The sequence below is a fragment of the Cornus florida genome, unplaced genomic scaffold (genome assembly GCF_030987335.1).
Source record: "Cornus florida cultivar Cherokee Brave unplaced genomic scaffold, ASM3098733v1 CherokeeBrave_3.0.0_Hap2_Chr09, whole genome shotgun sequence".
NCBI classification, from domain to species: domain Eukaryota; kingdom Viridiplantae; phylum Streptophyta; class Magnoliopsida; order Cornales; family Cornaceae; genus Cornus; species Cornus florida.
Genome location: NW_026775579.1, coordinates 92871545 through 92896664, shown reverse-complemented (window position 1 = coordinate 92896664; position 25120 = coordinate 92871545). Strand labels below are relative to the sequence as shown.

The 25120-nt window shown below is 34.5% G+C and overlaps 1 protein-coding gene across 7 annotated transcripts; it reads right to left on the bottom strand.

The window, feature by feature from the left end:
* Positions 1 to 1123: 1123 nt before the first annotated feature.
* On the bottom strand, positions 1124 to 24950 carry LOC132275239 (uncharacterized). 7 transcript variants are annotated; one of them, XM_059776685.1, is made up of 16 exons: positions 24630 to 24949; positions 23756 to 23829; positions 23594 to 23669; positions 21349 to 21429; positions 20427 to 20513; positions 18662 to 18708; positions 17331 to 17388; positions 16513 to 16626; positions 16116 to 16241; positions 13972 to 14080; positions 13229 to 13323; positions 11228 to 11329; positions 10820 to 11031; positions 9707 to 9920; positions 3756 to 3832; positions 1124 to 1580 (listed from the first exon to the last, which is right to left on the bottom strand). In XM_059776685.1, the coding sequence occupies exons 4-15, from the start codon at positions 21404 to 21406 to the stop codon at positions 3780 to 3782; spliced, it is 1275 nt and encodes a 424-aa protein (XP_059632668.1). In that variant the 5' UTR covers positions 21407 to 21429; positions 23594 to 23669; positions 23756 to 23829; positions 24630 to 24949; the 3' UTR covers positions 1124 to 1580; positions 3756 to 3779. The 7 variants fall into 7 exon arrangements, with proteins under 7 accessions (XP_059632668.1, XP_059632670.1, XP_059632672.1 ...); XM_059776687.1 differs by lacking the exon at positions 1124 to 1580 and having other exon boundaries at positions 3586 to 3832; positions 10820 to 11022; positions 24630 to 24950; XM_059776689.1 differs by lacking the exon at positions 1124 to 1580 and having other exon boundaries at positions 3586 to 3832; positions 10820 to 11022; positions 13250 to 13323; positions 24630 to 24950.
* Between the last annotated feature and the right edge of the window lie 170 nt (positions 24951 to 25120).

Here is a 25120-nt window from a genome sequence, read left to right as displayed (position 1 = left end):
AAATCCTCTTTAACCAAAAAAAAAATTGTTATCATTTTCAATTTTTTTTTTTAATTAAGATACCTATTTGAGTGTGATTAACGCCAACAAAAACACAAATATAGAACATGATGTAAAGAATTAAAACCGACTAAGTGCAATGTCTGGGAGTCACATTACGCACAGACCTTTTTGAAAATGTACATGATTTATTTATTATTATTATTTTAAATTAAAAAAATCCCTTATAAATCTTCAGTGGATGATGATATCATCGTCACGTTATTAGCCATTAACAACCCTGAACCTTCTTAACACACGTTTTTCACTTTAACAATTATTATATCCATAAATATATTATTTGTGAATATATTTCACCCAACTTTTTTGGATTGCATTTCAACAACCCATTCCAATACTATTATTAAACAATGAAGGGGGATGAACAAAAACATCATTTGATATCTACTACCTAGGTCACAATCTGCAGGTCCCTTAAATTCGAATTACTATTTATTTTTTTATTTTTTTCCTAGTTGAGACTCATATACTCTACCTCCACTGAAGTTTGAACCCCTAACCTTCTTTTGAGAAGTAAAAGTCTTGTACTAAAACGAGTTCGTATTCAACGATACTATTATTAAACAACTCGTTCCCCATGCACCTGCCTTGGTACCTCCCCCTAGTTCCTACCATTATAATGGACACAGTAGCTGAAAACAAGGATTCTTTTTTATCTTCTTGTAGGTTTCTGTCTACACACTTATACGTATAGAGAGTTTCTAACGCCATGTCCCCACAACGTTCGAAATTCAGAAATGTCTGATTCCAGCTGCGCATTAATAAAAGCATACCTAACACTGTTCTTAATTTTGGAGAAAGTTGAAACAAAATACAGTATCTGTAGATCACATATTTCATTGCCTAGTTGGTACGAGACCCTAACAAACAAATATCCAGAGACCAGTCTACTCGTACCCGCACTATCCTGATCAGATGATTCTCATGTCTCACCCAAAGCAGTACCATTGTACCAAATAAAAATGATACAAATGGAAAGGCCATCATGCTCCTACTTTGATGCAAAAAGCATCTTGCAATTCTTCTCTTTTTCTTTTTGATTTAACATGTCAATTTCTACAAATAATTTAAAAATAATAATAATAATAAAGTTACCAAGATCAAAAACAGTAACACAAAATGTCTCAGAAACTGCACAAGAATAGAAGTAATAAGCAAAATCTAGGACACTGTATTCTCTATCAAACCTTCATCTTCAGCCACAATTTTCATTAACCAGAAACAATAAAGTCCCTCCTGCTAGAAACTACATATTAATTTCTAAACAATAAAGTCCCTCCTGCTAGAAACTACATATTAATTTCTAATTGAATAAGGACAATAGGTCACACCAAACCTCCAATACCAAATGATGAAAACAATATTATATTAATGGCTGTTGGACCCCTCTAGCAATCCAGTAGTATTAGCTGTTCCCCATTCGACATAAGAGATAAATGACCAAAATGTCAAAATCGTTCCGAAGAGGTAATATCCCTTTCCAACAAGCTGGGTTTTGTCTTCTATAGAAAATGGAGAACCTGTAGGATGTAATGTCACGAAATAATTTTCAAAAGGACAATAATAGTTTCTCTCCACTGAAGCCTTATTAACTTGTCTAAATGAATACAAGAAAAACAACTTCTTCTATTCTCTTCATGTTGCTAAATTCTCAATGCTTATCATCTTCAACATCTCTACAACCCCATGAAAGGATTAGTTAACCTATAACTAACCAAAAGCCATACAAACTCAACATAGTAACACACTAACAGCTTGTTTCAACTATTTGGAATCGATTCATGAACCGCGTATTGTTACTTTGCTGTTTCTGATGGCATAATTTAATCATCATATATTTCCTTATAACTCAATCCAAATTAATTTTGGACCTTCCCTTTCCCCTAATGTCACCCTCAACGTGGAGCATGTAAGCACATGAGCAAACCATCTTAGTTGGTTCACTCATTGTAAAACAATATCATTAGCAAATAACATATACTATGAAATCACACCCTCATACATCTAATCAATTAATCCACGTGGCTTGATGCTAATGGTTGATGGAAGCCTACTAATTCACCTGTTTTTCTTACAACTATTCCTAATATTATAGTCACAGTTTCATCACGTGTTATTTTTATCATATCGATTTATTTATGACTCCATATATTTTTTCTTTTCTTTTTTAATTAATCACCATATTATATATTTAGGGACCATATCATAGGCTTTCATCAATCTATAAGAACCATATGAAGATCTTTTTACATCCCTATACCCTTCCAAGTCATAGCTTCCATTGATGACCTTGTCATTATAAAATCTAAATTGATTTTTCACACACTCATTTCTGTCTGATTCATTATTTAAGCACTCACCCCAGGTTTTATTACATGACATTAATATAAAATCAAAAAATATATTACATTCCACGGACAGTAGGCCCATGAAAAAAATTGTTTCTCTTGTAATATCCTTGACAGTATCATATTCCTCTAAACTAACCTAAGCCTCCGGTATGATTTCTATTGAACAATTTCTCAATTTCTTCTCTAACTATATCATCTTTAACCAAGACACTTAAAAGTCTAGGATAACATCATTTCTATCTCCAAATCCATATAAACAATACACCATCTCATATCAGCCATGTTCTTTTCCTACCACACAACCAAATTTTCCTTATATAACTTCGAATAATTCATCCATATATTTACTTTAGGGTCGCGAGCGAAAAACACCCCTATGGTATGCATATAGAGTGTATAACCCCCTATATGTTCTGAAAAATCCCTAACATTCAATTTTTGAGCAAACAAGGACTTGAATGCTGAAAAAACTAAAGTGTTACTCATCAAAAAAAAAAAAAAAAACTAAAGTGTCCCTCTATAACTAAATAAAAAAAAAGGATAAAAAAAATAATTAAATGTGAAATAACTAAAGTGTCCCTCTTTTTTTTTTTTTTTTTCTTATATATAATGGCTTTATTGGAAGAGAAAAGGGTATTTCCAGAATTTTATATCTTAAAAATGGCATGTGCAATGCACATGACTAAATTTGTAACGAAACAGTGACCTCAAGCCCGTCTTTGATCATTTTTTCAATCTTGAAGTAACTTATATACCCAAAAAAAATGTTAGGAGTGATATTTGCCCAAAATTTAAACATTAGGGGTGTTTTTCTCACTTTGCCCTTTACTTTATCATGTTCATATTCCTATTTTAGATGCATAAACGGCTAATTGTATTAACCATATCCCTCGTGATAAATATCCCATTTGCCTCTAATATTCTATCCTCTGCTATCCTTACTCCATCTCTAACCAGTAGTTTCTTGTAGTCAACGTTCCTAATAATAGAGTTTACTAGCTCTTTACCCATATTCCGGAATACCACAGGAACTGTTACCCACATTTCAACACATCTAGGTGTTCATTTGTTGCATTTGCCTACATTTTGAAGCGCCAGGGAGAACAAGATGGGAGATGGAGAGATGAGATCATTCAAAAAGCCAAAGGGACATTTGTCTCTACTACAATCTGAATCAGAGCAATAAATTTCTATAATTTGATCCTTCGAATATAAACAAAGTCAGATATCCAGTTTAATTTAAATAACTAAAATGAACATTTTCCCCGTATTTTGCTTCGACAATTTCAGAGTAAGATCCTAACCCAACAAAGTGGGGTAAAAAAGAATATAAATTTCACCTACCAAAATTTCCCACAAGGGCTGCAACTATATAACAGGAACACCTCCTTTAGGCTGCTGCAAGGTCCTTAGCGGCGTTCCTACAAAACCAGAAAACCATAATTCAGGTAAAAAAAAAAAAACTTCAAGAAAGCCGAAGCCAGTTTTCACAAAAATAAAGGAAAAAGAGGAGGTCGAGCTTCCGGAAAAATTGTTTGTCATTAGAAAAGTAGTGATGGACCTGGTCGTATAAATTGTTATTGTGTTGGTAATATTCTTATTGTCACTTATCATGTTTAACTATCTTATTTTCTGAAAAGGAATCCGCACCCAACAAAAAAGATCACAAGTGTTAATTCTCAAGAGAATAAATTTTCTACTTTGGAACACTTCAACCATGGACTAAAAATTTTCTGGAAAGTGGAAACATTTCCAAGACAACTTTCCTCGCTATCAAACAGATCACAAATTTTCAGATACAAATATATAATTGAACACAAAGAAAAGAAGACGGTAGACAACAAACACACAAACTTCTAAATAAATTATCTCAGAATGCCAATGTTCAGCCAAGTATCTAATTCTCATGTTCTTTCCTTAAATCTAAATACAGAAGAAACATGCAACGCATAACAACACACTATTTTTAAGGCACAGATCCTGATTAACATATGAAATTCATTTCAGTAGGGGCAGGAAAGGGAATAGAATAATTGACCATAACAAGTGATGAGAATCAATCACAATGATGTAATAAGTACCACACTTTCTTAGTACATAAAATTGACATGCACAAGAGCCAGACTCTGGTGGTCAGATTGAAGACAGCTATGAAGATCGCGTCAAATAGACTACATATTGATTAACAATGCATAAACATGGTTTTCTGATCAAACATTGTGCAGTGGTTTGGAGAACAAACCTAATGTTGGTTCCCAGTGCAGGGCTGGGAGGGTGCAGGCTGTTGGGAGGGATGGACTGGATACAGAATCCATAGCATCATAAGATCGTGTCAAATAGAGTACATATTGAATGAAGATGCATAAAACATGGTTTAATGATCAAACATTGTTTACTGGTTTGGAGAACAGTATGTGAGTGCTAACCCAGTGTTTGTCCCCTTTGTCCCCCCACAGCACAGGCTGTTGAGCGAGGTGGACTGAATACAGAACCTTTAGCATCATTTGCACAAAGTGACGCTTTCATATTCAAACTCGAGTTCACAAACTTGGCAACCTGAGCTTTTTGCCATTCCATGGTGCAATGGTTCCTATATGAGTATCCTCGGGGAGAAAAACACGCGTGAGTTTTCATTATTTTCATTTATATGTGTGTGTATATATGTATTTTATATGTCAACTCAATACTTATAAAAAAGAATAGGGTAAAGTGAAAAAAAAAAAAAAAAAAAACGCTATATACAAAATGTGCAATTACCCCCATGCCGTTCATAAAACCCCCTACATTTTCTAATTTGTGCAAATAAGGACAAATCTTCAATTTAGTCAAAACTGAACAATGAAATGACAATAGTACCCTTGCAATATAAAATATACATATATATTTTACTGTAAACCGTATGTGTGTGTGTGTGTATACACTTTTTTTTTCTCTCTTCAACTTTATTTTTTCTTCTCTCCCTCCACTTTCTCTCCTCTTATCTTATTTATCCATCCTTTAATCAGTACAATGCGCAGCTATCACCATGCAACCTTTAATAGCAAGGCATGTATACATTGGGTTCCAAACACATCGCTGGTAACACCACTGATGCAACATGGGATGGTGTTATTCGTTTAGATAGTCTGTATGCAATTGTTTAGAGAGAGAAAAATGGGTGACGTGGTTGTGAGCAGGAAAGCTCTGTAATCTCATAATACAAATAAAAACTCATTCTTAAAGAGAAAAATTCTCTACAATCTCAATTTTTAATAGAACAATACCAGTGAGTGGGACATTTAGTGGGTCTGATACAAATGGGTTGATGTAATTGGATTATAGTAATATACACAAAAGATCATATTAGAGAGAGAGTGGAGAGTTGATTAATTCCCGTCTATTTTGTCTTCATTAACTCTTGGAAGGTGCAACGAACACACCTAAAGCCCCATATATTCCTAATTGATTCTGGGTAACTAGGTTTTATTATATTTGTCAGACGTCTCTCTCTCTCACACACTAGGGCAGAAGTCGCCGGAGTCTTCACCTTCGGCGTCGGTGACCTCCGAGACTTCCATTGCCAATTGGAAAATCTGTAGTCCTTGAGAGTGGTTTGGCAGAGTTATAATTTCTTTGTGAAAAACTTAAAGCATGTTTGTACCATTTAACCTGACATGATAATATGACAATCGCTGCTTTCTGCTTGTAGGAGTTAGTATACACCTATCTTACTCTCAATCTACAAAATGTTAGACCAATTAGTAGGATTTGTAAGTTTTTATTTTAGATTTAAACATAAAACTGAGATCAGAATGATTGATTCATGAACATGGGTACCCGTGGTGAATGGCTTTGTGGTAGGCTGAAAATGGGTTTCTGTATTTTGAGGGAGAAACATGAGAGAGAGAGGAGAGAGAGCGACTTTACTTTGCTTACATCAGCAGTAAGGGCATTTTGGAATTTTTATAATAAAAAATTGGTCAAAAATGATCATGAGGGGGCAATTTGCTCAAAAGATTGACAATAAAGGGATTTATATGCATTTAATTTTTAGAGGGGGTGTTTCTTGCACATTTTTTGTATAGCGAGGGGGTTTTTGCACTTTACCAAAAAAAAATATTATATGTCAACTCAACAAAGTATTTTCTCAACCACTTAGGGTCGGCTAAATGAATCCTATTTTTCCATTCAGCTCTATCTAAGGCCATAGCCTCAGCCGAATATTTATACACATGTCTGTGTGTATGTATTTGAAAACTATATATATTTATGAAAGTTACATAAATAAATAAATAAATAAGGTTCTCTTGACACCTATGTTACATGGACTTGGGTATGGGTGTCGGACATGGGTATGTATCCATGCGCCGGACGTGTCAAATCTCCGAACAGAAGGACACGCAGACATGGCTAAATATTCATTTTATTAATTATTTTATTTTATTTTCTAGAGTAAACTAATGTTTTTATCTAATATAATGTTCAATATAGGCATTTAACTCATTTTAAAGTAATAATATAATGTAATTGAATGATTGGATATGCTTTTTAAGTACATGTCCAACCAAAAGTGTCGGACACATATCCCATACCCATGTCCGAGGGATACGTGTCCAACACGGGTACTTCACTACTTTTGAAGAGTCCATGTAACAAAATTTGACACCTCTCCTCTCCCCCACACGCTTTTGTTTGAGATGAGATTCCGGCTTTGGGCAGAGCCGGTAGCACATACAGGATCAGAGAAAGACCTCCTTGCTTTAAGGATATAAAACTGAAAAATCTCGGACTTTAACCCAAGGCTCTAAGAACAGTAAATCAGACCTAGACGGGGGTGAATAAGTAATATATATTAACTAAAATTTTCAACTAACTTTTAACTTGCAGTTTATTGGGCTTCAAATTTCTGTTATTCTAGTGCATTATGCTGGTAATTCTCATCCGCTTAATCATATAAACATAAAAAAATATATATATATAGTGAGAGAGCGAGAAGGGACGCAAAAAAAATTACATGAAAAATACCTTAACTGAATCCACTGTGAGAAAGTACAACGAAGTTATCAAATTCCCACAATGATTAGATGCAAACTAAAATAGGCAGTGTTTATTCAAACAAAGGGAACCGAAAGTTTCCTTGCAATTGTGCAAATGTTCTAGCTTTCAAAGGATGAGCAAGGGCCGGGAAGGGGGAGGGGAGTTTCGAGACCGAAGCCCCCAAACTTGAAAGTTCAGCCCTGCCTTCCAAACGTGCCGAAAGGATGGGCCAGATGCAGCAAAGTGATGACCCGTGAGCGGATTCCCCACTGGCAAAGGGACAGTCAACCCGAGGCACTACGACCCACAGGCAACAACAGCATCAGCCATAAGGCGCAAAATGAATTTCCAACATTGGTCAGCATAAGGCACACTGTAAAAAGAGCAGGGAGGCTGGTACGGGTCTGTCGATGTGGCCCAAATGATCCAATACCATCTGATTTGGAAGGGGCTAAACCCATGAAGTTAAGACGTAAAGGGAAGGCATGCTAGGCCGTATGCCCATGGGTGCCGGATTCATCGAAAAAGCGTAGGAAAGAGATGGTATAATCCACTATGAGAAAAAGATAGTACAACTAGGTTATCAGATTCCCACTCTAGATACCAATAGATACCACTTGACAAAGACATACCAACTTTCCACTCAAGTCTCCTACAGATCTGCTCATCAAGCAATCCGCTTCTCCATGGCTTGTTCAATCCTTTCGCTTTTAGTTTAATCAGTTGACTTGCTCCTTATAGTCAATTTTGATGATCTCCTCGTTGTTGAACTCTCAATCACATATATTGGCAATATATTTGAAACCCTATATTGAGTAACAAGGGATTCCGTCCCTCTAAAATAATTAGAGGCTCAAATAGTGACCCTAGGCTGACTATATTTATATCCAATCTAGAAGATCCATGCCAGGGTTCGATAGATTGACACTTCCATCAACAATTATTGGAGGCTCCTAGATTAATCGAGCCTTTGATCGATTCATTTCAATTTTTTTGGAAAATCTTCAATGGATCCACCTACCAATCGAGGCATTCTAGAGAGCACCTGATTGATCAACACAAACTAATTTTCAAAAAAACTTTCCGGGAAACTTTAATTTGAAAGCAATAACTAAAAAAAAAGAAAAAAAAAAAAAAAAAAGAAGAAGAAGAAGAAGACATTAGAAATTTATTTTGAGCCTTTACAAGATCAAATCTAGGTCAATTAAGGTCTTCTAGGGTCTCATTTACCTATGTCCTAGATATGTTTCTTTAGTTTATAAGTAACCTATGTCCTAGATATGTGATTGAGTATTGCAAACTTTGCACCCTGTTTTTCGTAAATCGTCATCCCTTTTCTTTTCTTTTTCCTCAAATGTCCTCAAACAGCTGTACACACGACTAACACTACACATCACAGCACATGTTTTGAGCAAGAATTTGCCAACTTGACTCTAATTCCTAACAAAAACATAAATATTTATATAACAATGTTAATATTATTTATACTCATATACATTATATAACTTAGATAATACAGTTTTAGGTACACTTAATAGTATACTTTATATACTAGTTATAACATATAATATTCCATATAAGATAACCTATATTGATCCGCTTTAAACTTAAAATTTATAAATTAAAAATTATAGTTGATACTTATACAATGTAAGTATTAACTGTAAGTTCTATGAAAATGCCACAGCATAGTTCTGTCACCAGATGTCCTCTCCAAGCACGTCATGTACAAAGAAAGAACTAGGAGAATGACCTTTTAGTTAATACTTATATCAAAATAAACTTGTATAACTCTTATATTTGAGTGTTCAAGCGTATCATTTAACTAATATATAAAATACAACATAATACAAAAAATAGTATACATATCACTCTGTACATCTCAGTTCAAGAACGATTTTCAATACTATGGCATCATCGGTCTGCAGGTGGTGAATGATATATACAGAGACATGTTTCTCAATTCAAGTTTAGGAAAAATATTCAAACCATGAGAAATGGCGAAAGTTAAAAGAATTAAGAAGATATCATTGTCAGAACTAAGAGGTACCGTTTAGAGACAAGAATGGCCACAGTAGAAGAGAAAAAAAAAGGAGGAAGAAGAAGAAGAAAAGAAAGAAAAAAGTGCCCTCATTTACTAGTTTATTAGCTTTAGATGAAGCTTGGATTAAGCAACTATAATTCCCTCAAGGTTTTATAGCATAGTTAAAGTTTACGTTAATTATTTTGGAAAGGAAGAGAGAATAAATTAATCAACAGTGAGATAAATAAGGGATTACCTGAGTTGCCAGCAAAAGAATAAGGCTTCGAAAGATAATTGCTTTTCACCATTCCAACAGGAGCTGTATGAGGTCTTACGACACTATTCACAGGAACCTGATTTGAGAAGTTCATGGCTGGTGGGCTCCCACCTGATTTACTCAAGTTTACATCCGAACTTTGTGCAGGAACTTGATCTGGTTTTTGCACAGAAGGCAAAGAGTATTTATGTGCCTGTTTTTCGAAAAGCAATATTATCCTAAGTTAGTCTCTCCTCAACATAATTCATGCAGGTAGCAGAAGTACAATGAAGAGGCACATCCTACAAAATATCAATAGACAAGCAAAGCACAAATACATTATCAGCAATCTCGTGTACAAAATGTCAGTAAAGAAGATGCATGGATTCTTTTTCTTACTAGAAAATTGTGTGATGGCAACATGTGATAGAGACACACCTCGCAAATTTGGCATGATATTCCTATATTGTTGTTTCTCATATCGCTGATGTTACGCGTGGTGCATCAGTGCTTTGTTTTTTTCCTAAATGGTGCATCAGTGCTTTGTTTTGTGTAGAATAGAAAATGTGCCCGTATGTACAACCTCAAAGGATGATGAGGTTGTCCACTAGTGATGGCAATCAATGACAAAGAATCCATGCATCATATGATATCAAGGGATGGATAAGATGGAATACTCACACGATAGCTTTAGTTATATGGGGGGCAAATATTCAACACATAGGAGGATAATCACTCATAAATAAATGGAATATGAACATGTACATGTTACATAATCCCGTGTATTTAACAAATAATATGAAGGGAAGGAGGAGATGGGAAACTAACATGATAGCTTTAGTTATACATGCTACATAAATAAATGGAATAATTTAACATATAACGTGCAAGATAGGGCAAAATATACATACATAAATATATATATATATATATATACATAAATATATATATATATATATATATATAAATTGAGAGACTTAAAAATATATATTTTTAGACTCTCATTCTCATATGTTCATGTTAGCTATATGGTAGCATGCTCTACATAATATCCACCACAAGTGCCAAGGTGCAATAGACCATTCTACCAAGCAGAGATAAAAGAGTGCAAACCTGTTCCTGATGGTCATCAGTTTGTTCATGGCAAAAGTTATTAGGAGATGAAGACTGTGATGGCATGCTATTCCCATGAAATACTTCTAAATTCACCGAGTCACCACCATGTTCTGTACTCAATGGCTTGTAATAAAGATCATTAAGGGCTGAGCGGAGACGATGACTTCTTTGAGAGTAAAACATTTTGGTTGCGAGGGGAACTGCAACATCTAATTTTAGTGCATCACGGTAATTAGTATCAGCAGCCCTTAGAAAATGAAAAGGCTCCAAAACAAACACAATGAAGGTTCAACAACATTTAAAACCAAATTCAATTCATTTCTTTTCAGTGACATGACCTCATCATTCTTGATCAAAACAATCAGCACGAGAAATAGCAGATTGGGCCACAGCACCATATAATACCTTTTGTCAGTAAGCAACCCTCTCGCACAGGCTTTTGATATCCAAAAACATTATCATGGGCCTTTCCACTTCCTGCACTTAATCCTCCAGGAAAATCTCTGCCTGAACCCATACAAAAAGAATTAGTCTACATGTGAGTACACCATACACCGAAAAGCAGCAAAGAAAATGCAAAGCCTGCAAAGTACCACTATCTAAAACACACACTTTGGTGTAAGGATTTGGTAACTATGAGAAACACTTATCGAAAAACAAATACCTATAAATGTTAATAGCTTTTACCTTTGTTGGCACACGAACATGAAACAGAAACACTTATTAAAAACACAAATACCTATAAATGTTAATTGCTTTTACCTTTGTTGGCACACGAAAATGAATTAAACACTTATCAAAAAAACAAATACCTATAAATGCTAATAGCTTTTACCTTTGTCGGCACACGAGTATGAAACAGATAAATGTGTAGTCTCAAATTTGTGAAGTGAATGAGTGGCAAATGTCAATACAGAAAAAATAAATAAAGGAAACAAATCATTGATACATCATGAGAACCTATAATTGGAGACAAAGGAGCTTGAGAAGATAATTTATATAAAATGGATCGTGCGCATGTAATTAGAACAAATAATAACCAATACAGAAGAGCACTTTATTCAGAAGGCAGAGATCTATGCTTGAAGACCACAGATCTCTATAAGAAGGAAATTTTACAATTTCAAAATCCACGTATCCTCCCTTTGTGTTACTCCTACCACTCTAATAAGGACAGTGTAAGCCACACAAAGATTGGGTGTGCAGCCCAGGCAGGTTGAGGGGTTAACCAGAGCCCAACCCAACAAGCTAATAACCTGAGACCAAACAGAGTGTTTAAGCACAGGTTTGGCCAGTGGCGTAGCTAGAAATTTCCTTCAATGGGGGCAATTTTTAACAGCAATAATATATATAAAAATTAAATAGTTCTAAATATTTGAGAATATTATATTTTTCATATTCTGAAAGTGCGCAGTCGAGTTTTCAAAATGTTCATGGCATAATAATAGTAAATTTAGATGATAAAAATATATATATCAGATTACCTGTCTCTACATGGCAGTATTTGTTTGGATTTTGTGAATTTTTGAAATATTGAAGACTTGCCGAAAAAGAAATGTTTAACATTGAAAATGTGATGGAAATTAACAATGCATTTGTTTGTGGTAAAGTCAAAAGTGTGAAAGAATATCTTGTATTTTTTGGGGAAAGAGGGAAAGAATATAATATTTTGAGAAAGTGAAAAAAAATATCATATTTTTTGGAAAGATTATATTCCTTTTTTTTAATTATTTTTTTATAATACCGTGAATGGTCATTTGGTTATATATATATAGTATATATATGTGCAATTTCAACTTTTAGTGGGGATAATTATACAAATATAATAATCTTTCCATATAAAATTAAAAAAAAATTAAAAATTCATTGGGGGCAGCTGCCCCCACTTGTCCCTATGTGGCTACGCCACTGGGTTTGGCTCAGGTTGGTCAGGTTATATGATCAGGTTGATGGGGCTTGGCTTAGTTTGGTCAGGTTAGACTCAGGTAAGCTCCGGTTTGGATTGGGCTTGGGTTGCCCGAAACCATCACTCAAGCCCAACCTGAATTGAGCCCAGGTTGGAAGTTTTCAACCCATACCCAACCCAAGCAACAACCAGAAAATAAACTTTTTTTAAAAAAATTCCAAGTCCATCCAAAAGCCATGTGGATCGTCATCTTGCCTCAATTATCAAAAAGAAAAATCGAGGCTGTCAATTTTACAAAGATAGATAAGGCAATCATCAACAAAATGTGCTATGTATTTCTAGTAAGTTTAAATTAGAATAACAAAAGAAAAGAGAGTATTTAATAATAATCCAGAAGAGACATACTTTGACATACTTTCGGTTAGCTACTTTAAAAAGGATCCCGCTAACAAAGTTGGGAAAGAACAGTAAAAGTTCAAGAAAAATAAAAGTGGCCTTACAGGTAAATGACTCCTTAGTACCTATACACAAACTTTTTGTTACACCACTTGCTGTTTCTGTATGATCTGATATTGGTCGACCCTCAGCTGCTATCCTACAAGATAAAGATAAATTTATATTATATTTCAGAAATGGATGAGGGTGTCCTCAGTGTGTGTTTAAAAACAGCTTTAAGGAATCAAAACTTTTAACCTAACTTGTCCAATAAACTTCCCATTCAAAATATTTTATAGCATTCTAGATCATATACCATTCAAATCAAACCAAGCAATGTCACCACTAAAAATTCCTAAAAGAAGCATGTACGACCGCCTCTTCACAAGAAATTAAAGGGGGTGCATAAAGCGATCTATCAAAAGATTAAAAGAGTAGGAGGATGAAAGAGAAATAGAAATATTCACCCAAAACCACATGCCTAAGCACTAGTTATAATCTAGATATTAGCCTGACAGAAAACTATCTGATGTTAGGTCACTAATAATCAATCTTCCGGTGATCAGAAATCATCCTTCTGTAGATTGTTTTCAAAGACACCCAATAATCCTTCTGTAGATTGCTTGAAAAGACACCCTATAACTTCTTAAAGCTCCAAAAGTATGATAATTTCCAACTCTGGATAACTAACATGAATCATAGGGCAAGGGTAATGATAAATGAAGAGGGTGGAAAAATGGGAAAGAAATGAGCCATATTGGTCTGAAGCTATGCAGATAACCATAATTTATGAAGAAAAAAAGCTTACAATTTAGAACGTTTTGTTGGAGGTGGCATCGCACCTGCTGAGTAATCTGTATTTCCTGGACCAACTCCTGACCCATCAATAAGTGCACCTTCTACACAAGATGAACTTCCTAAAGAGAGAGGAAAATAACTTGTAAGCAGAAGAAGAAAATAGCAACTCAATTTCACAGATTTACAACATATCGTCAATTTATCATCAGTCAGCAAAAATCATGCAAAGGAAAATAAATTCAAGGCTGTTAATAAAAGATGACATGTTGTACAGAAGGCTGCTTAAATTCAATCCAGAAACAAACCTACAAAAACAATAAACTTAGTATATTATTTCAAGCATGCCATCTAACGTGTTAGGAAGAGAAATCCACGTGTACATATTTATATATAAAAAATATATTGAAATAACCTCCTACAGCTGAAAACTTTCAGCTTAAAATCCTTTCTTTACACACTAAAAACTAGATTATTGTAATCACAACTTTTCTGTATTAAAGTATAACAAACATTCAACACTCCTGTGTTGTGGTGCTGGTATGCAAGTTTGCAACAGTGTGTTTAAATTTCTAAGAAGGAAAAAACAAAGAAAGTTGTAGCTAATGGACATCCGACATCAGAATCAATCTACAGATGGCCAAACCACACATTACAAAAAAACCTAAGCCTCATCATTTGATTTACAACTGATCAGTAGAAGAAACTGAAAAATGAAGTTAATGATGTAACTTCTCTAAACAGGTAACTTGTTAGAAGTTACATGTGATGAATATCACATCGCAATCCCGAGGAAAATATGAAGATGATGATGACATTGATGATGATCGCTATGAGGATGATAGATAGATAGATAGATAGATTTTAGAGATCAAATAACAATAAAGAAAACTGGAAATCCCTATACAACTAAGTAATATAATTATAGCATGCAATATCATTTTGTCCGTGTCCAATCTTCTAACTTTTAAGTCCTCGCTGCTTTAATGCATTAAGAAATTTCTTCTGATGTGAAACAATCGGTTTTATTAATAAAGGAAAAAAAAAAGATATTCTATACTTAACACAGCAAAGCAACATGACCCTATGCAACTCCATGAAAATCAATGCACTCATTAACACAGCAAACTCCATAATTGCACAGAATTCAATTAAATGGAACCGAAATCAAACAAAATTCCTCCAGTAAGAGATACACTTGGCCTAAAATTCGCAGAGCCAAATCACGTCAGTACACAGGTTTTCCCATTAAACTAAACAATTAAGCAAAAGACAGTAAAATTTTGAACTTCTATTATTAAATGATGTGCAAATTAGAAATCCACTCAGTGCGTGCATCATAATGATTTTTTTCATCTAATTTTCATGAGTAACAAGTAAGCATGTTATACTACCATACAACAGCCATAAATGGAAGCTTGCTTTCAAGAGTGTAACAACAGATATTAATATAATTTTGTATATGTAATTAATTCAAGTGCAAAACTGAAAAAGGTAATTACATACAAAGAAGTGGTTTAAATACATGGATAACTCCCTATACAAAAATAAAAATAAAAATAAATTGCCAATTAGATTAATATAGACAGAATTTGCAATTCTAGGCAGATGTTAGACCCATGCAGACTTTGATAATGCCATCCATCCCTTTTTAAATGATCAACGACAGCCTAGATAGGCCTAAAAATAATGTCGTCATACATGTGAAACCCTTTAGCCTTGATGCCCTTTCCTACTTACTAAACTTGCTAAGAAAACACACGTTCAAAGGTTGATTACGTTATTTTTTTTACCAAAATTAATTCTTTTCTTTTTTATTTATATATCTTTACCCATCACTTACAGCTGGAGCAAGGCACATGCCTATTAGTTACAGGAAAATCTCTTAACATTTCAAAGACAAACTAAATTTAAAACCATTCCAAGAGTAGCATAAAAAACACTCCATCCAAGTATGATAATTTCACCTGGAAAATACTGGTTCAAAATATTGATCTACTACTGGATATATACTTGTGGCAAGTGACAACAAACTTCATGGCAAATTATGACAAAGAAAATTGATAATCCTCATGTAAGAATATTACAAAACTAAAAATGAGGAGAGCAAGAGATCATTTACAGACAAAAAAAAAAAATTGAGGAAAAGGAATATACGTTTAGCTTCCGTGGAAAATGAAGTCGTCATTTGAATTTGCTCATCTAGATGAGATTCTGAACCAGCAATATTATCAGCATCTACAGACTCACACTTGACTTGCACTCCAACTGATGTAGCTTGGTCTACTAGAGGTTAAGATAAACCAAAAAGGGAAGAAGAAAAAGACAGAAAAATAAATGCTCTAAAATAAGCTATAGACTCAACCTGCAAAATCATTATTCTAAGAAGAGATGATATAGTTTGAAAATCCTGTCAAAGCAGTTCAAGCATAACAAGGCATCTTCTAGAAAACACAGAATTGTTTTTTGATAGATAAACAAATAGAGTAATTATGCTTCGCCCAAGTCTTGAACTTTTAAAGCTTGTTCTGAAGTTTAAAAATAAGAAAGATACTAGCATAAGCAGTTGAAAACTTTTTCCTCTCCTTCCTTGGAGGTTTTTTGTGCCCAGCACCTCCGTCGAGCTCCGAAATAATTTCTTCGCCAGAATTTAATGATTTACAAAGCTCTGAAAAAAAAAAAAAAAAGGGGGAAAACATGTGGGTCAGCAAAGCACCACCAACACCACAGTCGAAAATTTATGGTTTAGATATCAGGGGTGCATATCACGGTTAAGAACTGATAGACAGCCCACCACATACAGAACATAATACAAGCGTGCAAATCCTCACATGCAAGACACAATAAAGAGCTGTAACTACCATGGGAACCTAAGGATGAAAGATACAGAACACGAAATGGACACAGTGAATCTTTAAAAAGTTGGACAAGGACACGGCAATAAATTATATATATAAATTATATTAGGGAAGACATAACTATTCGATGACCATAACATGTAATTATATTTTACAACTCTTAAAATTATAACCACCCCTTTTGCATAGAGAAAGACACTACAAGAACAATATGTATTTATATGTACAAACATAATTTGATGATTCCTCTCCTATTCTCCTGCTCGCTCCTTGAATCAAATCTTCTGTATCTTTTACTTTTAAAAAAATTAAATCTGATCAAACTTGAATGGGCCGAAACATTAGCATTTCTTAGGTACCTTTACAGAAGAAAAACTTTTGTTTATAACATATCACAACTCCTGAAAAGTTTCTCCTCTTTTCCGATTTTCTTATACACGTGTTTGGCTGATGCAAAATCATATTGAAGCACCAATACTTACAACCACCCGAAAAGTAGAAAAAGCTTTGAAACCTGCATGAGCTGCATATTGGCTGACTTTGACTGGCTTCTTACATGCATTGCAACATACCTTCAAAAGAACATTAGACAATCAGAAAATTGAAGTAAAATTGATGTCTGTACATATATTTACTGATATAAATGAACTTTAGGAACTGAGGTCGTGCAACAGTAAGTCATGAAAAGATTTTCAATTAAACACATAAATTGGAAAGGAAGTGTTCATTGATGTCATATTCCACTAGCTGCACCAAGTTTGGTATTTTCTCAGCAGGTGAAGGTATACGCTTTACAGCAAAAGTAAAATTACAATAATACAAAAGGCATATTGGGCATACAATAAAACTGAACATACACTATAAGTAGAGAGATGCGACCACGTCAATCTCATCAAACCAGCAATACGAAAAAGAAAGGGAAAAAAAAAAACTTGGAAAACTTAGTAAATTTACCAAGATATTAGATCAATCAATGAGCATAATTAGACTACTTTACCAGATCGCATGGATTCCGAGTTCAGATTGTATCCAAATAAAAATCTAAAAGAGTTGCAAAAGCTTTTTCATCCAGTTATAGTCAGCACCGCTACAGGTCTGATCAAATTAAACTAAAGAAGTGGCAACACATATTAATGTTGTTTCACCTCAGACTCATATCGCATATTTGCAACTTAATCAGATTATAGCATTGCATCAAAGGTTTTTATAGACAAATATTACTGTTTTTTAATTAAATATAATTTAGAAGCAATTTTCTAAAGATATCTATCAATTTTCATGACATTCAAACTGAAACTATATCCCTTGCTTGTCATAGTTCAATATTTAAGCGAATAGAAAATATACATCATTGAAAGTATTTATCATCTCATATACTTCTAAGTTTTAAGTACAATTTGCAACCAGTTTATCATGAACTATCTGGATAAACAAATAGAGAAGAACAGTTGCAGTTCAGGAAGATTGCCCTATCACATTCACAGACAGCAGTACATGAGATCACAGAGTTACAGATGAGGACTCAGTAAATCACTGTAAGTTTTGATACACTCCCATTTAATCAGATTGCATAGTTTGCAGAAGTTGAGCATTATTACACAAGCATAATACCTCATCTTGCCCTCAGCATGAGTAGAAATTCAAAATATCCCTTTTAAAGCTCTACCCCCATTATGTACATAACAAACAGTTCCAAGAGTGCACTTGTCACAAGGGAATAATATTCCAGTATATGTGGGAAAAAGATCTCTACAGGATAGACTTCTTTCTCACAGCATCAAAAACTAGTAAGATGCTATTTATACAAAAATTTACAGTGTAGCCAAAATGTTTTCCAAAGCTTACCAGATGTAAAGGATCTGTCATAGGCTTCAGATCAAATACATGCATATCTGCAACAAGAAATCAACAAAATCGAGAAGTCATGACACAGTATATATAGTTTGGTCATCCAACTTTAAGCAAGCCTGAGGCAACACAGTATATCCACACACACATCATAAGTGTTGCAATAATTTTTTTTTATATAACTTGCAGTTTCCAAACTCTAACATCACCAAACAACAATTTCTATTGTTAGTATTTTGGTCATCCTACTTTAAGCAAGCCTGAGGCAACACAGTATACCCACACACACATAAGTGTTGCAAAAAAAAAAAATTATAAGCAAAATATCATATAGACAAGAGCGCCACAACAGGCACAATACATGCAGACACAGCATACAGGAAACACAAACCCAAGACTTCCCTAGTTTCCTTAAAGAAAAATCTCCAAAATCTATAGAAGTATAAATAGAAATAGGAATTCCCTGAAAAATAAAAATGAGCATCAAACGTCAACTTTTTAATCCTGGATTTAGAGACATCTACAGATCTACTTATCATCAAAAGAATGTCAATTTCACTCCCAAGGGAGGAATATTCTGCGGTCCCACCATTAGGATTTGCTTCTAGGATGGATACAAGTGTCACCTTCCCATGGGAGCTCCCCTCCAATACAACAGAAAGAAACAAATCCCACTGACTCCCTGACCGAGCCACAATAACATTGATCTGACATGCAGACACTTTGTGAAACCCTTGGGAACATTCTTCACTGAATCCTCCTCCAAATACACACAAAACTGAATGAGCGCTCAGGTCTCCAACCACATCATTCTGGTTTGCCAGCTCCCATCTCAATCAACTAGAAATAAAGGACCACAGTGACCTCCACTAATGAGATCGAAAATCCTACAGGACCTCTCCCAACCTGAAAGATCACTAGATCTCCGAGCATCATCTAGCTCCAATAAATGCCCAGTAGCATCTAGCAAAAAGTTGTAAAACTTCTAATTGTTGAAAGAAACTACTGTGGCCTAACTAAAGGAAATTGGCAGCATTCTCAATATTGTAATATCCTGTATTGGAACATGACATAAATACTCGTACTCCGACATAATGTGTTTGATGCTAGTTTCAAGCTTTACAAAATTTCAGGGACCTTTCAACTTTTCCATTTGATCCTAGTCTTGAGATTTACACAACTTTCGGGGACTTTTTCAACTTTTTCACATTACTCTTAGAAGGGAAAATAGCCACTCCATTATTCTATTATCCAAATGTTACATAGCTAACTGGTTGTGAAAATCTGTTACAATAATTCCAATTTGTTTTGACTGATTTTACATTATAATTAGTATATCATTATTGCATTGTATAGTAACCAGCAGGACAAACTAAATATCCAACAATGGTGTGCATACACAATAACACATTACACTATTGCATTGCACATCATAGAACATGCACAACTTCACAAAATAAAATAAAATTTAAAAATAAATAAATTAAAACAAGGTGTTATTACCTACTCTCTTATTATTAGTTAAAAATAAAACAAATAATATGGAACGCGTTATGCATCATCTAACGCCTACATATATGCCTGAGTCCTATCAATTCTTGATACAGCCAGTATACTGAAACACATGCCAGCAAGGTTACTTCACCACCAATTCAGATAACACAACTTTATCAGCCAATGCATGCATGTATGCATGAATTTATATAAGCTCCAAATAAAAAATGACAAAATTCTTTGATGGGATAAGAATTGACAAAGTTACCTTCTTCGTCAAGCAAATTTGCTTCATCTGCCTCACGCAATTCTCTGTGAATGTACTGAGCAACTAATTTGTGGTGGCCCACTTCCTCTGCCAATGGAAAGGAGAGAGAAAGGGCCGAGGGGATGATGTTATTAACGATATTGAAACAACCAAGAAATTCCGCTCATAGAGTTCTACTGAACAAAATTCAAATGGATAATCAACTACTAAAATAAATATATATATTGTAATTATTGCATATCCTAGAATTTCCTTTGCATAAATTCACATATAAGTCTATTCTTATTCTAATTAAAAATAAATAAAAAGTTATAAACATCTTATGAGCATGTACATAGATACTTACACATAAGAACTCATAATAAGAGGTAGCAAGAGTATGTGGGAGTGCATGTCCATGTGTGTGTGTGTGTGTGTGTTGAGTTTGAAACTAAAAGACATATTTGCATGTGTCTATAAGCCTTTTGTGCTGAGGGTGGGTTAGAGCGGACAAGATGCATCATCTTGAGCACTAATACAGCACAAGAACAACTTGTTAAAATACACCAGGATGCAAATTCTTGTCTTCAGATATACTCTGTTATTTTGTTGTTCTGTTATTTTGTTGTTCACTAAGCAATTCTGAAATAAGATCACCGCCGCCTACTCTCCCACCACTCTCCAGAACGGGAATCATCTGTTATTTTGTTGCTCACTAAGCACTTCTGAAGCAAGTTCACACCTCTCTACAAACTTTCCCACCACTCCCCCAAAAAAATTGCATTGCGTCCATTTAGGATATTTTTAAATTTTGTTCACACCTTTCACATTGCATTCAATTATCATCTATGTGATGAACAGGCATACAATCAATAACTCAATCTCAAACATTTTGACACAAGTACAATTCAAACCCAACAAGTATGAAAGTCTTTGCTACCACCTGCTGCCAAAAGCCTTGCCATAGCTGCCATTCTCCCACTTCCAAGAGAGCATACCATTGAGACTTGAATAACCTATACACCTGTGCATTGCTAGCAAATATCAGCTCAGGGAAGATATATCCCATGGATCAAAACATAGTGCAATGGAAATGAAAAATTGAAACCATGTATACAAAAAGGACTAAATTATGTTGTAGCAAACAGGGTGAGGGAAGAAAACCCCAATTATCAACATACTCATTAGCTTGCATTAGCAGACAAACAGACAGAAAGTTACTACAAAATTCACTGCATTCCCATCTAAAGTTGAAGGGATTAAAACAGCAACAACCAAGTATCATCTTGTTACTATTTCAAATTCTTTTGTTTAATTGCCAAGATTTGTCCACTTTTTTCATTCCCTCTGTCTTTAAACCCTGAGGAAAGAACAAGTGTTCAAGAGTGATGCATCATGAAGTGAATGTTACTAGTTGACTCCTCATTCAGGGACAACCCCACAGGATTGTCCCATAACCTGCAGGGGAGAACACCTTTGTTGCCAAAAATATGAATCACATAAAAAATGTTATGCCCAAGAAAGCTGACCTTTAGAGAGACAGAGAGAGAATTCAGTTTTGGCAAAAAGATTATCCAAAAAGAAATCAAATATATCCGTAATGTCAAGAAGAGCAAACTTCCAACAGGTGTGGCCCAAGGTCTTGGTTGCTCCCTTGTCAAGAAGTTATTTACCAAAGATGTTTTAAAAAATATGAAAGTTTGCTGGTAAAATCCATAACAAAGAGTCTGCAATTATTGACCAAAATGTCTTTGTGAGACTAGTATCTTCAATCAATTGCCACGACTCTCAGGTGGAGATTCAGAGATGAAGACACAATTGCATCAGAAATTTCATTGGTTATAAAACCCTTCGTTTTTGCATTATTTTGCACGAAGTGGTTCCCTGAAACTCATATCCACATTCACACACTTATGAACTAAATCTTTTATCATGAAACAAAAAATATGTTTTAGGCCTAAAGTTTGGCTCTCCTAAAAGTTCCAACGTGTTAATCCCATCAGGACAATAGTTCAACAACTTAAAATTTTGCTGTTGCATTTTGTTCCCTGGAGAAAATATCATTACATTGAAACCCGCCTTACTTGCTCTTATATTTATAAAAACAATAGACACTTGTCCTATTCTTGTTGCTAATTCATCATATATTCAACCTCTTGTTTCCATGATGTACAAAGGTAGCTCAATTAAATAGATCTTGTTAGGCCGTACATGGTTTCAATAACCGAAATCTAAGTTAAATGAGAAAGTTATGGGCCCTCAAAATGGTAGTTCTAAAACTCTCTGAAGAGAAATTTAGTTGCAGCTAGAAATGTGACATGAAAAAAGAAATGAGGTCACCTTTAAAGTTGACACCAAGCTAAAATAGAACTAATTCAAAGTTTCTAGAAATCCCCCATATTGCGCTTAAAATAGTGATATTCGTAAATATACATTACCTGCACTTCATGATGCAAAGATTGCCTTTTTATAGGCTCTGTATATGTAACTAAAATGATTAAACATATCTATAAAAATAGTCTTTCCAAATGCAAACAATGATGTTCATGTCACATTGAGAAATATGAGTGGTCCAAAATCCAAATACCACCTCCTAAAAATGTGCCACTGCCACTGCCACCAAAAGTCCCACATGACCCGTAATATGCAACTACATATACAAGTTTCAGTTGCAATTTCTAAATATGACCTTAAAAAAAATTATTCTGGTCACACCAATTTTACCCTTCAGTCATCATACTTTTACACACTTTTCCAACATTTTGGAATGGCAACTATTTTATCATCCCATATTTACTTGCCAAATGTCCCAAACATTCAAATATATCTCTCTCTTCAACTATAAATATCCCTCTCAGCCCCCTCAAATGCATAAACTAATTATCTACCCGACGTCAAGCCTATACCCAAACTCTTTGACTCCACACTAACAAGCACTGACCCTATTCCTATAGGAGAAATGAAGTCTATAAGGTCAAAGAAGAAGAGGAAATTCTGGAGGAAGGAAAAAAAACGAGACGTATAAAAGATGTGAAGAAAATAAGGAAAATGTGAGATTGAGATATAGGGACTCTCTTCAATTTTGTTTTATTTTCACATTTGAACCTCAATCTGTTCAGACACCTCACGGAAATAGCAAAGAGAAAAAATAAAGAAGAATAGTCAACTTTAAAGCTGGAACACCGTACCTATACTTTCTTAGTTTCTTCTGTGAGATTATAAATGATGTTCTGTCAACATCTGTGACAGTGATTCCCTACAAAACTGTCATTTTCCAACTACAAATATTATGAACTGAAATAAACTTCAAAAGTAATTATCACTACAGAGATAAAAACGAATTGGGATACCTGGCAATAGTTGAATACATGTATGTGCCTCTTGCAATATAACAACAGGTGGGATGAAGCTGGCATAACCCAACCTGCATTTTCAATAGAATATTTGTTAATGACTCTGTTCCTTCTACTGCAATAACAAACCTCTGTTTCTAGAGAATCCGAACAAAAAATAGATTCAAAAGCCAAAAAAGATAAAGAAAAAGAAAAAAATGATCGAAAAGTTTCCACTAATCCAGACATCTGATTTAATTATTTTCTTTATTCACCTTGCCTGTAACCATGATAAATAACTTCTATAAAAAAATTTCCCTGGGGAAAATTATTTTCATCAATAATTCATTAACCTTCAAAAAATATTTAAAGAATCCCAGCCACTTTTTCGTTCCTGTTTATTGCACCTGGGGTTACGGGGTTCTTTACACCAAAAAACTACATACTTTTATTTCTGGTTTTTATTCTAATTTCCATTTAGATTTTTTTTCTTTCCAATGTGAAAGTATAGGAGCGCAATGCAACTTGAAATCCAACAACGGTTGTCTCAAACTGTCCAAAACTAAATTATTCTTCATAATACGCAACAGTGATAACCAATTAAAGTAAATAGCTCCAAATTGAGTCCAAAATCAGATCAAATATTAATTAAAAACAATAAATAGGGGTATACAACACCGACAGCATATGCATTTCACAGATGCAACTAATTTCAGACACATGAAATTACTTTTAGGTGAGCAGAATAGTTGATTAGCACATAAAATAACTCGTATAGTTTGATTCAGACGGAAATGTGACATGCAAATACATATAATATATACAAGTGTGTACGCCTATCAAGAAAATTCAAATTCAAAATTAATCAAATAGATATTCAAGATAGCATTACCTCGAAATGTCTTCCGAACATAAACTTACAATAACTCTCAAAATTGGTCGAAAACGCATCAAGATTTCAAAGAATTACAGCGAATCTGACACAGGTGAATGTTCGAGAAACGCGTGGTGAATGAGAGACGAAGAAGAGCAAAAATGGCGGAGACGGGAACCCTAGAGAGTGAAAGTGTGTGTTTGTGTGTGAAGTTTAGTTTCTCTCTCTTGAAAAGAAACTCTTCTGTTCTATTCTCCTCTCGTTGGAGGAGGAGAGAAGAGGTAGCAAGCAAAGTGAGCAACAAATGGAAGAGAGATTTTCAGAAAGAAATTGGGCCGTGGCCGCGCGTTTGTTTGTGCTAATGCTCACGCGGTCGCACGTGCCTTCACACTAGTCAAGTTGAAACAACTCGGCTTCCCCTCGAGTCTCAAGATATCCAAGTGCGTGTTTCTTCTTTTTTTCTTTTCTTTAATGTCTCTTAAAATTTAGAAAAATTATCTGAACATTAT

Coding starts and splice junctions, on each gene's coding strand:
- LOC132275239 (XM_059776685.1), bottom strand. CDS start 21,406: ATGGTATGCTCTCTTGGAAGTGGGAGAATGGCAGCTATGGCAAGGCTT. Junction 18,709..20,426: donor AAATTTGCTTGACGAAGAAG/GTAACTTTGTCA, acceptor TTCTTGTTGCAG/ATATGCATGTATTTGATCTG. Junction 16,242..16,512: donor GTTTTCAACTGCTTATGCTA/GTATCTTTCTTA, acceptor AACCTCTAGTAG/ACCAAGCTACATCAGTTGGA.